The 24,260-nt window shown below is 40.0% G+C and overlaps 1 protein-coding gene across 1 annotated transcript in view; it reads right to left on the bottom strand.

Moving 5' to 3' along the window:
* The window catches only part of LOC137265833 (glycerol-3-phosphate acyltransferase 1, mitochondrial-like), a 40,769-nt gene extending 30,456 nt beyond the window's left edge, over positions 1 to 10,313 (bottom strand). Inside the window, exons 1-4 of the mRNA XM_067801297.1 lie at positions 9,866 to 10,313; positions 7,488 to 7,600; positions 2,546 to 2,659; positions 1,162 to 1,232 (exon numbers count right to left, since the gene is read on the bottom strand). Coding sequence (XP_067657398.1) covers positions 1,162 to 1,232; positions 2,546 to 2,659; positions 7,488 to 7,600; positions 9,866 to 9,875 — 308 coding nt within the window. The 5' untranslated portion in view covers positions 9,876 to 10,313. The remainder of the gene's footprint in view (positions 1 to 1,161; positions 1,233 to 2,545; positions 2,660 to 7,487; positions 7,601 to 9,865) is intronic.
* Positions 10,314 to 24,260: the final 13,947 nt, after the last annotated feature.

The raw sequence follows: 24,260 nt of genomic DNA, 5'->3' as shown, positions 1-24,260 counted from the left end.
CTTCTATTATTTTCAATACCCTGCTCACAAACAAGTAACATTTCCATGTACCCTGCTGACAAACAAGTAACATTTCAATGTACCATGCTGAGAATTGTAGTTCATAGTAGTAATTCTTAATCTTGAATAACATCAAGTCATGAATGATGTATTGAAACTACAAAGGTTACACAAATGCAAATCAATGAAAGGGAGATAACTCTAAATGTTTTTATTTTGCTGCCTGCAAAATTTAGCAATGGCTACAAGACATTTTGTAGCAATGTTTTAAACAATTCAAGATTAACACTGAGGTGTTCAGTAAGGTAAATACATTGTTTACTGGTCCCTCGTGGTCCTTGGGTTGATGTACCCTCAATGCTTGTTTATGTTCTCCTTGTGACCAGTGAACAACATTTAATATAGCCAGAATATCTCTGACTGTTATACAAACAAATAGCGTCTTCTCCAACACACAACAGACATCCATCTTTACAGAAGCAGTACAAATTTAGTAAAGCACTAAAGACCAGTTCTTGTTCTCTGAAATTTGACATGAAAATGGATTTCTTAAAGACTCATTCATGTTCAGACAAAACAAAAGTCTACTTTGAACTTGGAATTCCACTTGGGTCTGATCGCAAGTCTCTGGTCAAACAGATCACCTTCAATAGCTGCAGTACTGTACGAAACAAGTCCGGGAAAGTATCAACTTTCAAGGGAAGGGAGTGTGTGAGTGGAGCAGACAGATCCTTGAAACATGGGGATCTCTATTACAGTGAGAGTACAGAGCAAAACACTGCCAGCTTATGGCTCTATGGCTCTCTAGCTACTAGTCCACATTTTGAGTCTGGTAAAATTGTGTTCTCTCTGTAAGATCAGCTGATACAAGTCCACTAAATACCAATAAACTCTATTGAAAACATTGAAGTTCAGGGGCTCCTTTCATGAAGCAACCTTTACTAGTGTTAACCTTAACTCCCATCCTTTAACCATGTCAACACTGCGCTAAGGTTACCTTAGTGACTTATGATCGCCTTAGTGCTTTGTGAAAGGAGGCCCTGGACAGTAGTCACATGTATCTTATGGCACAGACTATGCCTGAATCACAGGCTGAATGTATTAAACTGATTCAGGTTCTTCCACTACGCTACAAGGCAGCAGCGATATTGAGACACTTACCCCAACTCGGTCCTCACATCAAATATGTCCCTGATTCCCTCTTCACATATTCTCTCACTAATCAGATCTTTCTGAAAGATGAACAGAGCTCTACATTCAAGTGCGCCTGAAAAACTGGGGTCATCCATTGTGCATTTTGTAGTTCAAAAGTTACTGTCATTATTTCCCATCTACTATAAATCATGAAAAAACAAGAAAAAATTGTGTCCAGGGACATGGATACCCCTACTCCTGTGTCAAGTGTTGCCTACATTGAGTGTGATCTGGTGATTAATTTCTACTGAACAAGTTCAATAAACATCTATGCAAATTTGAGATGCACACCTTTCCCCTACTTCATTTTAATCAAGAAAGAAATTCCACAAAATTAATCTCAGTTCAAATGTCTCAAAAAAATACAAAATACATACAAAATATGAGATGCACACCATTCAAATCCCAAGAAAGCCCAAGTATAAGTGCACTCATTTCCAAAGAATAGTTTCAGAGGAGAAATGGATAATGTACACCCAACCCCCTCCCCGCTGTCTCTTTCATCCCCTATTACACAATCATCACAGAGAAATTCAACAAAATGTACCTATGTTCAAATATCTCCAAACTTACAAAAAGAGATAATAAAATACCAGGACAAAATATGAGATGCACACCATAAGTGTTCCAAGAAAGTCTTTGTATGAGATGATTGAATGCCACAGAGCGTTTTGGGTGGAGAAGTGGACAGGCTACATTCCCTGTTTCGTACAGACGGTACGACAGACGTACAGATGGACATGTAAGGTAACCCTACAATGGCTATAAAAGCACCACAACAGTCATAACTTATCAGCTTTTTGAAAACAAAAATCATGGTAACTGAAATGACCACACTTGTCTCCAAACATGACGGAGCACTGCACTGGGTTTTACCTCGACTTAGATAAGTTGGGATACAGAGTTCAACCATCAATACAGGTCCTTCCTGGTAATATGAGGGCAGTGTGAAGTATTGTAATGTAGTGTATGTTGAGATAATTACTTCAAAGCTTGGAATGAATCAGTGGTCGTGTGGACAGTGATTGGAGCAATACCTGACACTGGCAACTTCTCCTCATGCACACAACAGTATTTTAGTGAGTCCCACCAGGAGCAGTATTCTGGCATTTCTACTCCCATTCTCCACATCTGTACAAACTGGACATAAACTGGTGCATTACGTAAAACAATGCCTCTCGAAACCTCACTCTCCATTATACTGTGGAGAATGGTTTATTGCAATCTTTGTTATGTTTGTTATGTGTATTATAAACAACCTTCAATGAGCTGGTATGTCTTGAAGACAGTTTGCCACAATCCTGTAAATAGAGTCAAATGATGCATTTAAAGATGGCAAAGTAATTCTGACCTTGCTGGAAGGGAGACAACTGCAGCACTGCCCCATCATCGGTCGATGGACCTTGAACTGGTCAGAGCGAAATGATGGCACAGACTTGAAGGCAGCAATGATGCTTGTGTTGTACTGGAATACATAAGACATTGTTACTATTGTTACATGCAACAGTAACAGTTACACAAGGGCAAATATTCCATATATAGTCACAGAGTTGGGACACACAAGACATAATTAAAACGCCAGATAATGTTTTCAGCCAACAAGTATTCTACTAGAGTTGTGACAATACGTCCATGCCACTATACGATACGTATCATGATACGGGTAGTCCGATACAAACGATACGATACGTATCACAATATTTTGTCCTTGGATACAGAAAAATAAAAGTGCTGGAAATAATGTGCTGTTATGTTATCATTTCAGGGAAGGTATTCTTCTCCCAAGAAAAATAAAACACGTCATCATGAAAGACATTTTATTAAAAATGTTTAGCATGTGTCAGTAAAGTAGTGTTTTCCCACAAAAATGGAACAGCACGGATCAACATTGGCACAACTGGCTTTTTGGCATAGATAACAAAATAAATTTGTGAAAATGGCAATATTTTCCACGAAAATCTAAATAGAAGGGGAGACATTGTTTTTGTAGACTGCTAAGTATGTAAGTATCGTGTTGAATCGATACAAGACAATCGTGAATCACCGTAACTTGCGTATCGATTAATCGTCACAACTCTATATTCTACCAGTTACTAATATTATTCACTTTAGTACAGATAATTTTCTTTGGGTACTCTAAATATTTCCGAAATAGTTTCACAGTTTATACAAAAATAAATTATAAATAATAAAAGAACAAAAAGCTAAACATGTTAATGATCATTTCCCTTATGAAACTTTTTAATATTAATTGATTCATGGCATGTGATAGATGACAGTGTGTCACATATGACACACGCTCACAAACGTTATACACATCTGTGTTATGGAATAAGTGACATGTAGCACTATGTTACAGTATTCACTGCAGTGAAGGTCATGTGTATGTGACACCTGTTGTATTCCTTTTGTCAATATATATCCAAACATCAGAAATAATTGGATAATTACACACAGTGTTATTTTACAAGAATTTCAGGGGCATTTCTCTGAATTAATTGTTTTATGGTGACAATATGTTTTCACTGCAAACATGCAGTCGATCACGATTTTTCATAATCAATAATTCTTATGTCCATACATTTTAATTTACAAAAGTGTCACTTTAATACATACCAATAAATGTATAATCACATGATATTAAATGAGCTTCCCCTCTCAGTTTATGTCCCGAGTGACAAAGCAAATTTATTTCACAAGGGACATAAACTTGATATGAAACGGGAACGAGTTTTGTATCCTATTTATTACCCATATTCGAAAAAATAAAAATATTGTTGAAATAAAGCAGTATCTTGCTTTCCTATATGTAATAGCACAACGCGGATTAATACATCATATTGGTGATTGGAATGTCAGCCGCTTTTACGTCAGTTCCTTTAACTAGTTTAGAAAATAAATAAACCATGACAGAATCAAGTCGCAGTCAAAATTTAGTTCTTTTCATTAGAAAATTTGGTTTCAAAAACCATAATGTTATTCATCAAAACACTTGTAAACTGTAAACTTTTTAAACTTACTACGTCACCTAAATTACTGTTGGGCTAGTGGTAGTGTTGGAAACTTTCACAAACAAGCAGATAAAAGGAAGCATTGGGAGCGGCATACACAACAGCAGATGCCAAATGTGAATGATATGGAACTGCATGTCTCAAATAATTTTGGTCAGTGTTGGCATTGCTCACACGCTATTCTTTATCGGAGGACACATCACTGTAAAATAATACTGCAACGCTTGGAGGAGGATGACATCGGTTCGTCTCGGCTCGGAATTCCCACTTGTCAAGATTCTATATTTATATTGAACACACCACCGTAAATTGGGCCTGAAAACACACTGCCTACAACTTCCAGTGAAGAGGATTTCAAGCCAATTGTGTTCTGACTCTGGGTTGTGTTTTCAACCCCTACGTGAGTAACCACGGAACGGCATGGCAGTGGCAGTAAAACACAGGTTTGTGCGCGATGACAAGTGGACACGTGCAAAGTTATGTTCACTGAGAGTGTGCAACATGTTTTTTCTCGCACTGTGATTAGTCAAGCTTTTGTCACTTGACAAGTTTGCGTGTTGTGCCATGGACTTCATGATGTTTCCAAGTTTATTTTTGGCCCACTGGTTGTCGCTTAAACCAAGACTCGCCATCACGAGGGACACCCTTTGTGTATGAAGCTAAATAGAATGGATGGTCATTTGAAGAGAAATTCTGAGGACAGAGGCTATGATACTTCTTGTACAGTGCTTCTGGACATCTGCCAGGGTCACTCGGTACAGCCCATACTCTCAGGGGAATCCGTCTTGTGTTGTTCGGATTAGCACCGGTGCGAATCTTGGTTTGTCTCTCGCAGTACTCAAGATACTCCTGACCCTCCCAGTCAACGCAAAGAGAGACATCTCCCCAGAGCATATTTCTATGTGGACGGACAGATATTAAGCCAAAATACATGGTATTATTCCACCACAATGTGCTGAGAACAGCATCCAGAGACCCTTCTCGGAGTTGACCCACTTCCCAAAGTTTATTTATTTCGGATTGTGACACGGCCACAGCGGCCTTAGGTAAATTCCCCTTCCCTTCCGCCTTCACATGCTTTAACTTACATGTAAACACCTCCCTAGGCCGAGCAAATTCTGGGTCAAGTAGTATTGAATTTTGATAGTTCAATCTCCTCAAATGACGATCCAAACTTGATCGAAATCCGTGAAGTGACAATGGCTCGTACTCATAGCTGTTTGCTTTGTTGGCATCCATGAAAAATGTGCACAGCAATTGATTCAGTTCGTGTGGGAGGATTTTTTCAAGAGATCTGTGTTCTTTCAGAACATTTTGGAAATACATTGAGACCATTTTCAAGTAATATTTTGTTTTCTTCGCTATGTTTTCATTTTCATTTTTGGTCAAAAAGTCATCAATTTCTTTATTCCATACATCATCATTTGTATTATTGAAATTAGCATCTAGGCCAAGATCATTCTCATATTCTCTAAACAGTTCATTAATTACTTCTTGTGACAGATCCAAATTATTTCCGATCGGCAAATTTGGGGGAAGGGCCAACGAAACAGTCTCGGACAACACTTTCAGCCTGCACCTTGGTACTTGCTTTTCTCCTTGTGATGTCCTAACAACATACATGTTGAAGGTATTCAATGGCCTGATAATATTCACAACCCCTCTAACCAGCTGTTCGTCAATTTTGACCAAGTCATTCCAACCAGCTGTCCGTCAATTTTGACCAAGTCATTAACTTTTACGGGCAACGCCACATTTGTTTACACTCCCGTTAGACTCAGCAGACGTATTTGTTTACTTATTTAGATTGTTTTATTTTTGTTTTTATGTACAGAAATTCTTGTTAGTACAGAACTGAACACCTGTGCTCATAACCAAGTGAAAAAATAAAATTTATTTAACTTCATAGAAGTGTTCTCGTTTTGCACGCTGCCAAAATGTGTAGAAACTTATGAATGAATATCATGAATGGAATGTGTGATGAAAGTAGTGCCGGTAATGTCAAAGTTCACATAAGAGCCAATCAAATCACTCGAAGGTGTTATGGCACACGTGTCATAACACTTTGTTATGAAACACCTTTATGAAGTACCACGTGGGTAATAACAAGCATTACAATAAACTTCGTATGTTTCAATATCTATGAAAATATAGTGACCTTGTAGGAACTATTTTGAGCACTTCACATGCCAAACCTACTTTATCAAATAGTTACTGTAGTATCACTCAGTATCCGATAAGCAATGCCTACTTGATCAAACAGCTATCGTTTATCAGTATCCGATAAGCAACGCCTACTTGATCAAACAGCTATCTGTTATCAGTATCCACAGGCCATGCCTTCTTGATCAAACAGCTATTGGTTATCAGTATCCACATGCCACGCCTACTTGATCAAACAGCAATCGGTTATCAGTATCCGATAAGCAATGCCTACTTGATCAAACAGCTATCGGGTATGAGCATCCACACGCCATGCCTACTTGATCAAACAGCTATCAGTTATGAGTATCCAATAAGCAATGCCTACCTGATCAAATAGTTATCACTTATCAGTATCCGACAAGCAATGCCTACTTGATCAACCAGCTATCTGGTATCAGTATCCAAATGTCATGCCTACTTGATCAAACAGCTATTGGTTATCAGTATCCACATGCCACGCCTACTTGATCAAACAGCAATCGGTTATCAGTATCCGATAAGCAATGCCTACTTGATCAAACAGCTATCGGCTATCAGTACTCCATATGCCATGTCTACTTGATCAAACAGTTATAGCTACTGGTTATCGGTATCCACATGCCACGCCTACTTGATCCAACAGTGACTGTCTATCCAATATGCCATGTCTATTAGATCAAACAGCCGTTGTTTAAGTGTCAGTATGAGATATGCAATGCCTGCTTGATGTAACAACTATCAGCTATCAGCTATCAGCCTAGTGGCAGCAAGAGTTGTATACTCCTCTGGGAGTTGAGATTGAATTACGATGTGCTGTTGAGATTGACATCCAGTAATCGAGGGAAATATACCAGCGCCTTGAGCATGCACTAGTGCATGGATATATGCGCTATATAAATATCCTATATCTATCTATCTATCTATTTCAGTTCGGCTTTATGCCTTTTTAAGCAATATTAAGCCTTACAGTGTACATGTTGTACCCATGTAGGGAATCAAACCCAGGTTGTCAGTGTAATGAGCAGGCCCTTGTCTCTGAGGAAATGTTAAAAATCATTTTGCAAAACCAAATTTTGCTGACATTTTCAATATACTCACTTGTTCAAAGTAAGATCCTTTCAAACGGTGCCGCCTCTTCGCCATCCTCCTACCTTGAACAGGGGCAGTCATCGGGCCTGAATTGTGTCGACTTCCCATTGTCGTCTCAACCTCTATAGCATATTCAACATATATCAGAATACCTCCAGCATAGAATTACCAAACATCTAATTTCAAGACTGATCAAAAACTATGAACAATATCATGTTAATCACGTGTTAATTGGGAAGTAATAAAACCACAAACAAATGATGGAACAATTTGTTTTCTCATGACAACTAAAAAAAAAATAAACACCCAGACAAGCAATCAGTGTCATTGTAAATGCTCAGATGATAGATAGTGTTGAGATAACATTGTCTTTGGTAAGTTAATGGTATGTTTTACACTTGTTCTTGCCATAATAGAGCATAGAAGGGATGATTTTAAACCTTCGAAAAACACATAATACGTGGGTACACATAACACATAAAACTTCCATGAGGTACTTAGAGACCGTTCATACTTTATGGCTAGGGGCAATGATGGTTTTAAGTGTCAACAATTTTGTTATGAGGAGATTGGGGGTCAGCAATTTTTCACAAATGTACTAAGGGGGGATCATAACAATATTTAAAATTATACACAAAAATATGGACGGGGTAGGGGCAATGTTGGCTCAAGAGGGGGTTTTGGAGTGTTTTGACTCATCAAACTCAGTGAAGACCTCCTCTATTTTACATCTGCCCATCTATTTAACATTGCAGGGGGTCCAGAAACATTATTTTCATCAATTTGGACCCACTCAAAATTTCACCCAAATCTAACACTGGGTAGCGGGGTCATTGATTTTGTATGGAACGTGAAGGTGGGGCGGCAGCAGGAATGGGGGCGGGGGTAGGGGCTAATAAGAATCAACTAATGGGATCGGGTAGTCCGGCTGCCTAACATGGTTGACTCATGTCATCGGCTCCCAAATGTGCAGATCAATGTTCATGCTAATGATCACTAGATTGTCTGGTCCAAACTTGATTATTTACACACAACCGCTATATTGCTGGAATACTGCAGAGAGCGATGCAGTGTATGTTGACTCATTCACTCACTACTTTGTACATAAATTCAAGGGGGTGTCACTCACATTGTACATGCTTCTACATCACCCACCAGCCATAAATTATGTATGGTTCCTTATGTTTCAGGGATATAGGTGGCTTTGTAAAGAAACGCTTACTTCATGATCACTCACCATTTTAACTAATGCCTACAAGAGTGGGAGATAACTTATGTTCACCAAGCAATTATAACTCTTCAAACTTATTAATAACTCTGCAACCATTTCAATAACTGAAGCTGAAGACAGCTGTTTACATGAATACCATGGTTCCTCTAATAAGGGCTACCAATCAAACAAGCACCAGGACTCTAATAAGCACCGAGGGGAAAAGCAGCACACAACAATTACGGTAAATGGACCCAGTAAGCACAAAAGTACTGGGCCTCTAATAAGCTCCTACATGGTCTGGAACTCTGTTAAAAAAATACGCACTTGAGCAGATATTACAGGGCTCCAGATAATTTTTCAACATGAGGAGTATGTACACCATATTTTCAATATAACAGTACTGGGAAAAGTTAGAGTACAGAATGGAATTTAATGACGTGTAAGTAATCTCATGTTTTGTTTCATATACGCACAACATTGATACTCTTGTGTAAACAGGTCAATGAACAATAAAGCAATACTTTTTCAGATAAATTCGTCTGTAAATGATTCCAAGACCGTACTCCATTGCTGTGGAGCATATCTGCTACGTTTTCTGATTTTTTCCTACCGTATCGTGCATGTTTTTATCCATACATATGCTGATACGGCCCTTATCTGGAGCCCTGTATTAGAGGAAATATGGTATGTGTGGTACTGTTTAAGCAAGGATGTGATTACATGACATCGGTTGTAACAATGGTGCATACATAGATTTTTGCAATAGTAGAATTTACCCTACTTTCACAAATTTGACATGGATATTTTATGTACAAATAAAATGTACAGTTAGGCTCATAGATTCTAAATAATTAAAGAAAGTGATCAACTATTATATTTTGATGCATGACTTGACTTGGTAGGAAACAGACTGCACTGATAAAGTGTATGCAGCCAAAATCAGTAGTAAATGAGGTCCAGCCAGTGAGTGCGCTCAATTTAGCCTTTGTTCAGTATTTATACACCACAAATATATATGCTGAAAATGTTGTCCAATCATGACTAATTGTAAGTTATTGATCGGCAAACAAATTCCGATATTCTAATGTCATAGTTGGTAATGCTAATGTTGCTATGTCCCTCAGCGACTTTATAGACATCATCATCATCATTAATACACTGAATACTTACATACCTCTCATCATAAAAACACAGAAATGTTTGGTCGCTCATTAACCCAACAGAATGTTCGGCATATCAATAGGCATCGGTCTCCCTGTGGGATTTCGTAAGAACAAGACCGGTTTTCTCCTGCGATTTCCACAGCTTTCTCCATGCAACATCGGTCCAGTAAGTCTGTTTCCCAGGCACCTGCACTAAACAATAAACAGATACGGATGTTCCGGTTGTTACACCCTTCATGGGTTTACTGACATTGAACGAATGATTCTCGAATGTCGTGTTTTTGCATCACCCACTCACAGCACACAGAAGCAGAGGCAACTCCACTGACACAGATGTCCTCCTGGTCGATCATAAACACGAAAGAAAATTTGTTGATTCAAACTGTCTGATATTTAAGGAGTCCGATCGTATGAACTTTGTTTGCACCCTTCAGATAGCACGTGTATCCATAATGTTGTCTGCTGATTATAATGTGTTTATCAAGGATCATGTAATGTTACACACGATTGGTCAAGTGGGAAACGCCAACCAATCGAAAACTCCGTTTCAAGTATTAGTTGGCTGTCCGTCATAGGACAAGCAAGCGTGAAAAGGCGTCGTTTTAGACTTAGCACAGTCTTTGTTCAAAATTTAAAGTGAAAAACGACAGTTAAATGCTCATTATGCAATCGACAAAGTGTTTATTATAAAATAAGGTAGCTTAATTGTTTAAAGAACTGAGTTGTGAAACCTTAGATAGAAAATGTACGTTATATAATCAATTAATTATTATTGTAAACAAAGCCTTTATCTTGTGTGTTAAATGTTGACAATGCAGCTGTATATGACATCACAAGCCAGGGAATATGTGTTATGGCTTATCTGAGAATTCATGAAAGAGGTTATTTGCCTTATAGGTACCATTAAAATAATCGATTAAGGAATCAACAATACCCTAAACTCACCTGTGTGCCTGTGAATGTACCGTAGAATATCTATTAACGGTTCCAATGACACATTATAAGTAATCAAATGTTTCAATGAAAATGTACAGATTCGAATCAAGGTGTGAAGTAAAAAGAACAAAAGTATCAACCCATTACCCCTAGCTCCGTGTTTTGTTTCAATTTAAGTCTCAAAAACAATAGAAGTAGAGCACCTCATGGCTTCATACACCCTTGCGTGCCTTAATATACGCCCAGACATGTCTCAGTCAGGCTTATAAAATGTTCATGTATATTAATAGACACAGATGACGATTTGAATATGAAATCGAACTAACAGGGTCACATACCCGCCGTGGTGTATTGCTACACTATTCGTAAATCCTCACTCACTCACTCACTCACTCAGTGAACTCCCTCATTCACTCACCTCACTCAGTGGACTCCCTCATCTTCTCACTCATTGGACTTACTCACCTTCTCAATCAGTGGACTCACTAACTCACCTTCTCACTCACTGGACTCACTCGTCTTCTCACTCAGTGGGCTACCTCACTCACCTTCTCACTCAGTGGACTCCCTCACTCACTTTCTCGCTCAGTGGACTCACTCACCTCACTCAGTGAACTCCCTCACTCACCTTCTCACTCAGTGGACTCCCTCACTCACCTTCTCACTCGGTGGACTCCCTTACTCACCTTCTCACTCAGTGGACTCCCTCACTCACCTTCTCACTCGGTGGACTCCCTTACCTTCTCACTCAGTGGACTCCCTCACTCACCTTCTCACTCGGTGGACTCCCTTACTCACCTTCTCACTCAGTGGACTCCCTCACTCACTTTCTCGCTCAGTGGACTCACTCACCTCACTCAGTGAACTCACCCACTCACCTTCTCACTCGGTGGACTCCTTCACTCATCTTCTCACTCAGTGGACTCCCTCACTCTCAAAAACCGCGAGATCCTGAGGGCTGACGTAAATGTGCTCGAAACAGAATGACGTAATTAATTGATCTATTCTGTTGACGAAAAACAATGTGGGTAGTGATATGTTTCACCAGCACTTACCGCACCGGCTGATATTGCGTTTATCGATCTGCAGGTGACAGCTGACTGGTGTAGCTTGCATACTGTCATTACATGTTAATGGTCCAAGTTATTCGTACATCAATATATAAATGTGTACGTTTATTTTTGAAACCATATGTGTTCATCATTACACATCTAGTTGTTTAACGCTGCGTGGTACACTCATCAGTATTCCAGCTATATAGCGGCGATCTATAATTAATCGAGTCTGGACCAGACCACCCAGTGATCAACAGAATTAGCATCGATCTACGTATTTGGGATACGATGAGAAGTGTCGGCCAAGTCAGCGAGCCTGATCACCTGATCCCTATAGTAGCCTCTTCCGATAAGCATGGGCTGCTGAAGGTCAGTTTTAACCCGGATCTTCTCGGGCGTTTAGTTAAAGAATAAATATTTCAGCTGTAGCAAGTGGATGAAACAGAAAGACACAAACTCCCTTATATCAGGATAAATGACAAATATTTGAAACTGAGAAAATAATTAACGAACTGCGATTATGGAGTGACCCTGACGTTAAAAAGTGTGTCTAGATGGGCGACGGAGAGGTTCGATTTATGAATGGATATAGTGTGTGAAGCATATGTCCAATATCCCATGCAGAGATCTTGCTTGCCCACTGCTAAATGCGTCATAAAACTATACTCACTCATGAGTGAATAGCTGTTTTCTACTGCTTATTTATTCAGTCATTCATTTAGTAAGGGCAGAGCTTGGGGTGTAATATTTCGCAATACCAAAATTATCACTGACTTCCTATTGTTGCCCTTGATTATGTTTTATACTGATAAAACAAGTAAACAGGTTATCATTGTGGCACTGAACCATATCACGGAATTCCTTTTGCTGTTTACGATCGCCTTAAAGGTCACATGCAACCAAAAATTCAAACATAATTAAACCACAGTTATCACTTGTTCGTGATATATTACATGCACTGGTGATTGTGACAAAAAACAAATAAACAGAATCATAGGCGTATATTCGCAAATCAAAAGTGCAATATTTTGTACGTAGGTTCACCACGCTCGAAACGAAGGAGCCGCGATTCCGAACCTAGTCAGAACCGGTGGGTGTGCACTCATGTGTAATGGTGCCTTGTCATTGGCCACCATTTCATTTGCCGATACGCTTAGCCGGCTCTTTGTTTATGGCTTATAAGCCCGATATGTGCTAATTTCAAATTGCATGTGGTCAGTGATGGAAGTTGTGCATTCCATATTGTCATTAGCAGACAGGCAGACTGACATATAGCTGTCAAAAACATACATTGAGTTTTCTCTGTGACAGAGGCTCATTATTTACTTGTTTGTGCACACAACCAAGACTACTGTTCATGACCTCATACTCCGGGCAGGCTCCGCGAACCTTCTTACTGCGCATGCGTTATGAGCGCAGCGCCGCTTAGCTGTTGCAACCACCTTTTCCCCCCAGCGCTGGGGGAAAATTAGTGAATTGTTTGACCTCCGATTTCGAGGGCTTTTAATAATTTTTTCAACTTTATAGGCTGAAATGGCATATTCGATGATTTGTTTTGGTAAGTGCATATACCGAAAGGTATCAGAATCTGCAAAGTTATGTTTTACGTTGCATGTGACCTTTAACGAATTATTAAGCAGTCTGCGAGATTATTTTTGTTAATGTTTTGTACAATGCCACAGATTTCACATTTAAATCCTCCCTTTTGTGAATAATTAATCAAACTGACTTGTGAATTTATTACAGTTGTTGACGTGAATATTTTATAGCATATTTAGATACGCTTCAGACATGCAGATGTTGCGCCATCAGAGTTTCTCTGGTCCAAGCTAAAAAACTATGAGCCGGCCTCCATCTAGGTAGAACACTCACTCACTCACCCACTCTCTCTCTCTCTCTCTCTCTCTCTCTCTCTCTCTCTCTCTCTCTCTCTCTCTCTCTCTCTCTCTCTCTCTCTCTCTCTCTCTCTCTCTCTCTCTCTCTCTCTCTCTCTCTCTCTCTCTCTCTCTTACGCGGAAGACGTAGAATGCTAGCTATTTGCTGGAACAGCAGAGGCAATAACAACTACTGTCTAGAACATGGGTATGTTATTCTGTCGAGATCTGCTTGATATGGTGGCTGATTCGGGCCATCGCTTTATCGCCCGGCAAAATCAAGGCGACATTGCGACAAAGCGATAGCACGACACGACATTGCGATACGCCGACACGATATAGCGATATTGCGATACGGCCAGAAAACGAAATAGCGAAAACCCGACACGATATAGCGATAACACGACACGAAATAGCGATATCACGACACGAAATGGCGATAACAAGACGCGAAATGGCGATAACTAGACACGAAATGGCGATATCCCGACACGAAATGGCGATAAAACTGGGCGACATTGCGATATGGCGATAACGCGAAAAGGCGACATTGCGATATAGAGACACGATATGGCGATACAGCGATATTGCGACATAGCGATACAGCGACATTGCGATATTGCTTCCTTTCCATTTATGAAATATGGAAAAGCGGGTAAGCTGATTCTGTTTTAGAATCTGATAGGTGGAGTATGTGAGATAAACGCATTTGTAAACCCATCCAGTTTACAGAAATAGCTATAGCTCATCCAAAAGCACGATGAGTGATGACATATTTCAAACTGTGATAGTTGTGCAGGCCATGGTCATGCTAACTTTGTAGGCTATAGGATTTCACCAGAACGGATTTGCCATCATACTGTGCCTTTTTTTTCTTCTTTACGAAATGATAATATGATCATAAAGAAAAGTTGTAGAAGACTTTTTATTCTTGTATCTATATATAAGAAAATATTACATTGTACACTGAATTAATTTCAGTAAGTATAGTAAGTCACTCTCAGAATTTAAAGAATTTAAAGCAAAATATATTTGACGCCGAATACAGTATTGTGGACCCACTGATGACCTTCAGCGTTTGAGGAGACAGCCCAATTAAACAGTCCGAGATACAATATTACACATGATTAGATTAAACAATTTGATACAAAATTGGGTGGAATTGACTTTATTTTAGGTTTGTTGAGGCTAGAGCAATAGAATTTTACAGGAAAGGTACATGTGCGGGGATGTAAATGTTTTTGGGGTGAAACATCTAGTTAATAAAATACAATGTACATGATTAATGCACATGGGTTTCAATCTATCTCTACAGATATTTATAGATTAAGAAAGTGTAGGTCTTGTAGTTGTTATAGCATGATCCCTCTGGTAAACGATTTGAAAACAGATAAAAACATGTATGTTTGTTTGTTTGTTTGTTTGCTTTCTGACCATGTCAATGTTGTATTTGAATGGTGGGGTGGTTAATACTATTACAACGTCGACACATTGTTCCGTACAAAAGGACAAAAAATATTGCAGTAAATGTAGAAATGTTTGAGATATTTACCGATTTTTTTCTAAATAGTCATTAGCAGGGTTGGGTGTTACCAAAATGTTCGTATTGCGATGTTTTGTGATATACGTTGGCGTACTGCAATATGTATTGCAGTACATTGTGAAAGTGGAACACATGGTTTAAGGCCATGAAATTACTGTTTAATTTCTTTTGAAACAATGCCACTAGCCAGTTAGGAATCAGGTGTGATTGTAGGAGAGATCAAATGAACATGTTTCTGAATGATTTGCTCTAATGTTAGGAACTCGAGAAAAAGCGTCTGCAGCGGGGTCAACCATTTCGGTTTGTTTATCCCCACAACAAGTGCCCTACCAATCTATTTTCTTTAATTCACATGGTTTAAAATTCATGCTAGTACAATCACATGACCAATAAACATTTTCGAAACTAAAAATATGCGGTTTAAACAGTATTTGTTCAAAAAAAAAAAGAAAAGACATCAGAAAGACAACAGAGAACCCACAAAAAGGAATGGCAAACAGATCGAACAAGGCCTGTATTGATGCCTCTCCCAAGAGAAAACAGCTTAAACGAATTAAACACGATTAAGAGATTGTAAAAGGATGTATAATTCAATGAGGCAATTTTCAAAACCAAGAAAAGGAGTTTATGTGTTATTTAGCCATACGTTTGGAGTTGAATTATGAAATGATAAATGGATGTAAGAAGTAATTCTGCATGAATATTGGATACGTTATCTTTGCCACAGATTATTTCTTCAACAGAGAATCTATTGCGGTAGAAGTACTGGTTATATTATGTCTGATATGACGAAATACAGGGCAAAAAGTGAAGTACGGGGTATCTTCTGTTAAAAAGCCACATTGGTATGAACTGTTTTCTTTTTATGTCTTTCGAAATGGTATAAGTTTAAAACACTACACCCAGTCTCAGTTTGGACATGATAATTTGGAAAAAGCGCGTGGCAATAATTAAAGTATTTATAGCTCTGAAAATGAGAGTGTAATAAGTAAGATATAATTTAAATTTAGACAATAACTCTGCCGATTTACATATTCGTCCAGATTATTGTAGCCTTGTATGACTAATGGAAGAAGAGAGTGTAATACTGTTAAACTCGTCTAGTTGTTTTTGTTCTGGCTGTCTTGAGTATCTTTGGCATTATGAAGGCAATAGTGAGTATTTTTGCCCACTTCTTGTGGAGCTTATCTTGTTAAGTACTCTGGCGTTAAACATGTACCATCTTATAAAAAATAAACCATTTATGATTCTTTCTCCTTTGAAAGAGAGATGGCATACATGTTTCTTTCGTCATTTGTTTAATGACTGATGACCCATGATGGCCTCGCTTAAGGTACGATGAGCATCAAGGTGTAATCTTTCTAGTACTGATCCTTGTTCTTGGGATCAGTTGTCCCAAATGAAGTCACAGTATTCAAATACAGGAAGGAGGAATGATATATACAGTCTTTCTGTTTAGTTTATTAGTTCACATTTAAAATTCCAAAAGCAATATATTATAGGACTAGTTTCTTTACTTGATATTCGATTTGCATATTCTATATACCATTGCTTTGAAATCGTAGCCCTAAATGTTTATGATAGTCATCCATCATTAAATCTGTTTTCGCTCGAGGTATTGCCTTTCAGTGAATAACGTTGTCACTGGTTTGGGGGGACTAAACGACACCTGCAATTCATTTCTTCATTCAGACAGATTAGCAAGATCACTGTTCAACATTCTTGGTGCATCGGTGGGGTTACGTATGATTATGTAAAGGGAGGTATCATCAGCAAATAAAAGTATGTTGCTTGATACCAATAAGTGATTCATTTATCTAAACAAGGAACATAAGAGGACCCAATACGGAGTGTATTAATATATAATGATATAAAGGAAATACGAATATTATTAGTAGTTTGGCTACATCACCAAAAAATCGGGTGAACCGGTTTGCGAAATATAGTACTGTGAAGCTCGTATGGCAATATAACGGTTAAGCGGTATTATCGGCCACGTCCACAAATTTATCATTGTCGTACTTTAAAACGAACTTCTAAGGTACAACCAAATCGAGAAAGTGTTAACTTTAACAAGTAAAAGATAAATAAATAAATAAATAAATAAATAAATAAATAAATAAATAAATAAATAAATAAATAAATAAATAAATAAATAAATAAATAAATAAATAAATAAACATGAGATGCTACTAGAATGCGCACGTAAAGCACGTTCTTCATCCAGTATATACCAGTCGGCGGCAGGATGATGTGCTCTGAACGAGCCTAGCACATTGAGGTATACTAGTATATTTCAAAATTGCACTTTGTGCATTATGAACTGATAAAAATCATGACATTAGTACTAAACATTAACTTGACACGGCAAGACGTAGACTTTCGGAAAACGGGAAATCAGCTTCATTAATCCTTTTGTGCACATTACCATGGCCACACATGAGTTTAACTGTTTGTTTCCAAATCGTCTTCCAGAGGCATCATGCAATAACAACTACAAGACCCAGACTTTCTTAATCTAAAAATATCTGTAGAGATAGACTGAAACCCATGAACATTAATCATGTAAATTATTTTTTATTAGCCAGATGTTTAATCCCATACTTCACATATTAGATTCTAAAAGTGAATAAACTTATCCACTTTTGCACATTTCACAAATGGAAAGGGAGCAATATCGTCATATCGCAATGTCGCTGTATCGCTATATCGCTGTGTCGCTATATCGCACTGTCGCTGTATCGCTTTATCGCAATATCGCTGTATCGCCATATCGTGTCTCTATATCGCAATGTCGCCTTTTCGCGTTATCGCAATGTCGCTGTATCGCCATATCGTGTCTCTATATCGCAATGTCGCCTTTTCGCTTTATCGCCATATCGCAATGTCGCCCAGTTTTATCGCCATTTCGTGTCGTGATATCGCCATTTCGTGTCGGGATATCGCCATTTCGTGTCTAGTTATCGCCATTTCGTGTCTAGTTATCGCCATTTCGTGTCGCCGTATCGCCATTTCGTGTCGTGTTATCGCTATTTCGTGTCGTGTTTTCGCTATTTCGTTTTCTGGCCTTATCGCAATATCGCTATATCGTGTCGCCGTATCGCAATGTCGTGTCGTGCTATCGCTTTGTCGCGATGTCGCCTTGATTTTGCCGGGCGATAAAGCGATGGCCCGAATCAGCCACCATAGCTTGACAACCTATGAAACTTATGGTTCATTGACGGTAGGGTAGCCTAGTGGTTAAAGCTTTCGCTCATCACATCATAGCAATTCCGCATATGGGTACAATGTGTGAAGCCCGTGTCCCCCGCCGTGACACTGTTGACATATCGCTAAACGCGAGGTAGACCAAGCTCCCTCCCTCGCTCCCTCAGCTTCCTGTACCTATGTCCATATTGTCCACACAGGTGTCCCAAGTGAGAGTCACTCTCCTGTTCTTGTTCTTGATAGCGTGGCGTTGCCATGCTTTAGTCCGCCGAGATTAGCATCGAACTCCGCAATAGAATCAACGCCAAATCAGGATATGTCTTTAGCTTTTTGATGTGGCGCACCACGTGAACAAATTGGTAGGACATGGTAGTGGCGGTAGTCGTAATAATGCTGCTACCAAGGTGGTCGTAGTTGCAGTGTAGTTCGATGTTTAACGTCTCAAATAGTGAGTGAGTGAGTGAGTGAGTGAGTTTGGTTTTACGCCACTTTTAGCAATATTTCAGCAATATCACGGCGGGGGACACCGGAAAATGGGCCTCACACATTGTACCCGTGTGGGGAATCGAACCCGGGTCTTCGGTGTGACGAGCTAACGCTTTAACCACTAGGCTACCCCACCGCCCCTAACGTCTCAGATCAATTATCCAAGCCATATCACGGCGGTCTGACTAGACAATCCAGTGACTGACATGAAGAGCGTCATCTGTGCATTTGGGAAACGATGACAGGCATATGTGAAGTAATCCAATCTGACCACCCGGTCCCCTTCATCGATTGACAAGCATTAGGCTGCTATAGGCTACTTCCAACCCAGGTCTTTACGGGTTACACAAAGTGAAGTACCTTTGGTAGTAGAAGTATAGATGTTATAGAAAATAGTTATGAGAGTAGATTTAATGTCACTTGTGCAGTTATGATAAATATAATGATGACTGATACGATAAACAGATGCTACTAAAATAGAATTACAATCATAGCGACTGCAGTATTTACGGTTGTGTTAATCACACATGTTGATAATAAAGAGTCAATGGTGTTGCTGATGTCGAACACGACATATGGCTTTCGTGCTCTTTTTGTTCAAGAGACAATATATATACTGGTCAACACGGTCAAAGGTCATGTCATCCGCTATCAGCAATCCAAGCTGTTCTTTGTCCACATCTACCAATTTGCAGCCTACTGTGATCCCAGCATCGAAGGTCGTGCAGCGGCACGCGACCTTTACACACCACTGAGGGAATCAGCCGCACTATCTGGAGACAATCGGACGTGTTAACCAGGTGATAACACCTTTCAAACCTCTCATACCGTATACCCCTACATACGAACGCTTACGCACAAGGGGTCGTTGTCGGCACGGTTGCCACAAACATATAGCTCAGGTACGCGGTTCTGAATACATGTATAGGTATGTACCGTATACTAAGTCAGAATGATAAACGTACCCGGTGCCCTAAACGTCGGACGAGTGCATATTCCACAGCCCAAAACCGAAACCATATGTAATTGTTCACCGAACTGCGAGTGGTAGAGTGCGTCGCGAAAAATACATTATTGAGTATCTTCGTTGCTTGAATACCGTAAAGAAATTTATCTAATACAACTGTGTGAGAGTTCCGATTAAGAAAACGGCACACAGCAGAACTGACTCATCTTAGGGGAGGTTTCTGCATTGCGATTTTGCCTAGGGTACGTTTCCGAACACAGAAACATACTCGGGGTACACACCAGTGGTACCCGCTCCGACAACGACCCCTTCAGCAACGCCTTCATACACTTTGTCACTTTGTTTCCTGTTTATATTTTAATGTTTAAGCCGTGTGACAATGATGATCCAATGACTGACATTGTGAGCATCAACCGGAAGTGACCTCTTATCGTTTACAAATGTATAGCGACTTGAAAGTTGGGGTCAGAGTGACCTAAACCTTCCCAACTCAGAGACGCTGTGGACGTAGTCGTCAGTGAGAGATTGCAGGTACATCGTCTTCAGTCAAAGGGTGTGTTACTCAGAGTAATTTGTCAGCAACTTTTAAATGCCACACGGTATTTATACGAAGGCGTCCAGATATATCTTTATCAACCTACTGATGCACAATATAAATGAAAATATCTATGACAGCGAGTTGTTCTTTTTCACAGTTATAGTAATTCTTCGGCATGTTTATACTGACTGATTTTTATTGACTCCCATTTATCACTAATGGAACCACCTCATAAACATATTTTCTAATAAACTATTAATATCTTAGTGTGTAATATTCCTGGGAACGATTGCAATAATGCTCATCCTTTCACGTTGAAAGAAAACTAGTTTACTTTAATGTAAGTCTCCTTACTAAGTTTTAGCTGTACCCCTAAAGAGTTCAACTGACAACGTGGGACAGAGAAATCATACTTAGTTAAAACAGAATGAGAGAGAAGAGAAGACGGAAAGCTTTGAGAGTAAGGTAAACAGATCAACTTGCAAAAATAGCTTGATAATGGTGTAGCGTTGCACACACATCTGTTAGTGACTGTCATCTAGCCACTTTCTGATCTAATGAGTGTTGTTATCACCCACCTGTCACAAAGGTGAATGTATATAAACTTGAAAGAGTCTAATCTATCACAGAACGATAAAGATAACCAGTTACATGTATATAGTATACATGTAAATATTCTCCCATGAGATTGTGTTCTCTATACACATGCACGTATACTACTACTAAGCAGTGTTCTTTCGTAGGGAGGATGTTCGACTAGCATTTATAGTCAGAAATATATCTATCGCAGTAACTGTCGTAAATATTCTTAAAAAATATACATAAGGACCCAGAAGAATCACAATCTAGACTTCAATGGCTTCAATCTCAATATGTTTTCGTGAATATGGGAGAGTGAGTGACGTTTTATGCCGCTTGCAGCAATACATGGGGAACATCAGAGATGGGTGGCATAATTGTACCTTTGTTGGGAATCGAACCCGGGACGAGAGAACGCTTCAATCACAAGGTGAGGAGGTATGGAAGAAAAGTTGTTGGAATTATGCCTTCGTATTTAGGAACTACACAAACTGACGTGAAAAAGAAACTATGGACACTTCATTCGGTTCATTGTCTATCATACCGGCATCACAGCATCACTGTCGAATAACCATGTTTTGTTTGTTTCATTTTAAGACAGCATAGGTGCACACTTTCTTTTGTCCAACGATTTATGAAACCTTTATTTAAGGCTTTATGATATCATAGGCAAACAACGGGATGCGAATGCCCGAACGATCATCTCGGAGGAACGGCATTCCCACCTCAACAAGACTGTGCAGAGAGCTCATCTTAACATTTTCGCTTTGGTGAAAGTGCTGCAGAAGCTGGAGAAAACTGAGAGGAACAAGTTAGTGCAGATGTCGTACTTGCTTATGGTGACGTAAATGACACAGACATCTTAAATGACTTGTGTATATGTATAGAGAAATGTATATTTGTATGTTTAAATGGTGCGTAAAACTATGTCGGTGTTATTCCCTGTAGGCATTAGTAGACTCTACAGAACTAACTTGAATACAAGAGGAACAAGCGGTTCAGTTCTTAACGTTGTCTCCCTGTATGTGATATACATGCCAGTAGTATAGGGAATGGGGGTTCTGGCTCACTTTCAAGAAATGTCTCTACAAAGCCTTATTTACTAAATAAGGCTTTGGTTGGGTCATTAGCTCTTGCTACTATTACCCCTACTACAAAAAAGTTGGCGGTAATTACTGTGCCTTGGTAGGAGGTAATACTGTGCCGTACGGTACGATCAATAATTCTTCTCTTACAAATCCCCTACCCGGCCCATCCCTCAAGTAGTACAAGTTAGGTTCGTCGGCTTTCATATCCACTTTATCTATGTTGTAAGTTTTGACTGACCATATAGGATCGGTGGCTCGCTTACGGCTATCGCCCTCGTGTTCCCCCGGCTGGTATAGATACCTCACTAGGGCCCTATCTGGTATCTGTTTCTCCTTCCCACGCAATGGAGCGGCCGACTCTGCAACTATTGATTTTAGTTTGATAGCGTCTGCCGGTTTCTTACCGGTGAGACGGGTGACTTCATGGTTGATTGCCGACACCACCTTGGGTAACCTCGTGACCCATTCAGTCGATCGTTTTCCAGGGGTGGCCATCTCCCTAGCATACTGATAGCCGAACAAGCGCTCAGCCAAAGTCCTATTAAATCTCTCAACTATGGCTTGGCTGCGATGGGCTCCGGCCGTGCCACGCCTGACCTTTGTATCGTGTTTGGCTAGCAGTTGTGACACGGCACCCATGAACTCCCGTCCGGGGTCAACTTGCAGCTCTGTTGGCCACGTCAGCGGACTGCGTTTGTATATGCGTTCGAATCCTCTGGCTACCTGGGCCGAATCTTTCGTGGTCAAGGGTTCGGCTTCCTTGTAACGACTGGCTACGTCCACTACGGTTAAGGCATACTTGTACCTCTTATCGTGGGGTAGGAACAGTAGGTCTGCCTGGTGAATGCTATTAGGTATGTTAATACCGAACCTCCTTCTAGGCACGTAGCGTGGTGCCGGTAAATAGATCTGCCACAGGGCTTGTTTTTCAAGCCACGCTTTGGCTTCCTCCGGGGGTACTCGCGCTATTTTAGCTAGCTTATCTACTGCGCTAGCTCCTTTCCAGTACCCACGCGGGCTGTAGTAAATAGCCTCAAATTTTTTCATGTCCATATGCATATGTGTTTATCCCATCAATAGCTATCCAACGTTTCGTGTCCATAGGCGACAGGGACGTCTTGTTTATAGTCAGTCCGTATATCTTATGTCCATCACTTCTAAGTGTGTTCATTTTATGCCTAAAGGTACGGGTCTTGAACAGGGCTTCCTTGAATCTGGCGTGTTTGATGTGTTGTTTCACCACATACTTCTTAACCCCCTTAGCCTTCCGGATCTCACTATTGTCGGCTTTCAGTATGGAGTACATCTTAGGTCTCAAACCTATGTACTCGGCTATGGGCGTGCCAGCACACTCGTCCTTCATCTTACCTAGGACCTTTTTATTTACCGTGCTGTGTATGGCATGGGTCTTAGGATAATCGCTGGTGTCATATAAATCAAGGTGTTTTTTCATGTCCTCGTACACGTCCTCGGTTCGAATCTCCATCAGCAGGGAATCCGTGTCAGTGTACAGCACTTCACACCTGTCGCCGTACTGTTTCTTGAGCTCGTTGTAGTAAAAGTCGTACATCAGGTGTTTGGATAAATCGAGGATGCTCATCCCCACGTAAACAGGCCGGTTGAATTTTATGTGGCTTTTCTTCATGTGTAGGGCAACCAGGTTGTCTGTGAATATCTTACTACGGTTGAATGCCGGACTGGCTATCAATTTCCTGAGCTTGTCTTCCTCACTAGATCTAACCAGCTTCACGGTTACGCGTTTCCTCAGGTTTTCCATAGTCTTACCAAACACCGAGTTATTCATGAGCTTGTAGAGATTTTTCTCAAAATCACTGGTGGCTTTTTTTCGTAGGTCTGTGTTCATTCTGATGTAGGGCTCCATCCATGGGCTCTGGTCGAACATGAGCACCCTGTGTATTTTGGTCAGCCTCATACCCAACGACAGGTACAGCTGTAGGTTGCGATAGTGAACGATGTACTTGGTCTTATTCATTAAGTTAGGCACGAGTTTTTCAACGTCTGTCACATGCCCACCTGACAAGTTATGTTGGTACTCAGACATCCAGTCTGGGTTAACCCTCATACGTTCGGGTGCAAGGGGGTAGCTGTTGTGCGATGTGTGTAATTCCTTGG

This window comes from Haliotis asinina, chromosome 15 (assembly GCF_037392515.1).
Source record: "Haliotis asinina isolate JCU_RB_2024 chromosome 15, JCU_Hal_asi_v2, whole genome shotgun sequence".
Lineage (NCBI taxonomy): Eukaryota > Metazoa > Mollusca > Gastropoda > Lepetellida > Haliotidae > Haliotis > Haliotis asinina.
Note: the sequence above shows the minus strand (reverse complement) of the source record. Positions and strands in the feature narration are given on the sequence as shown.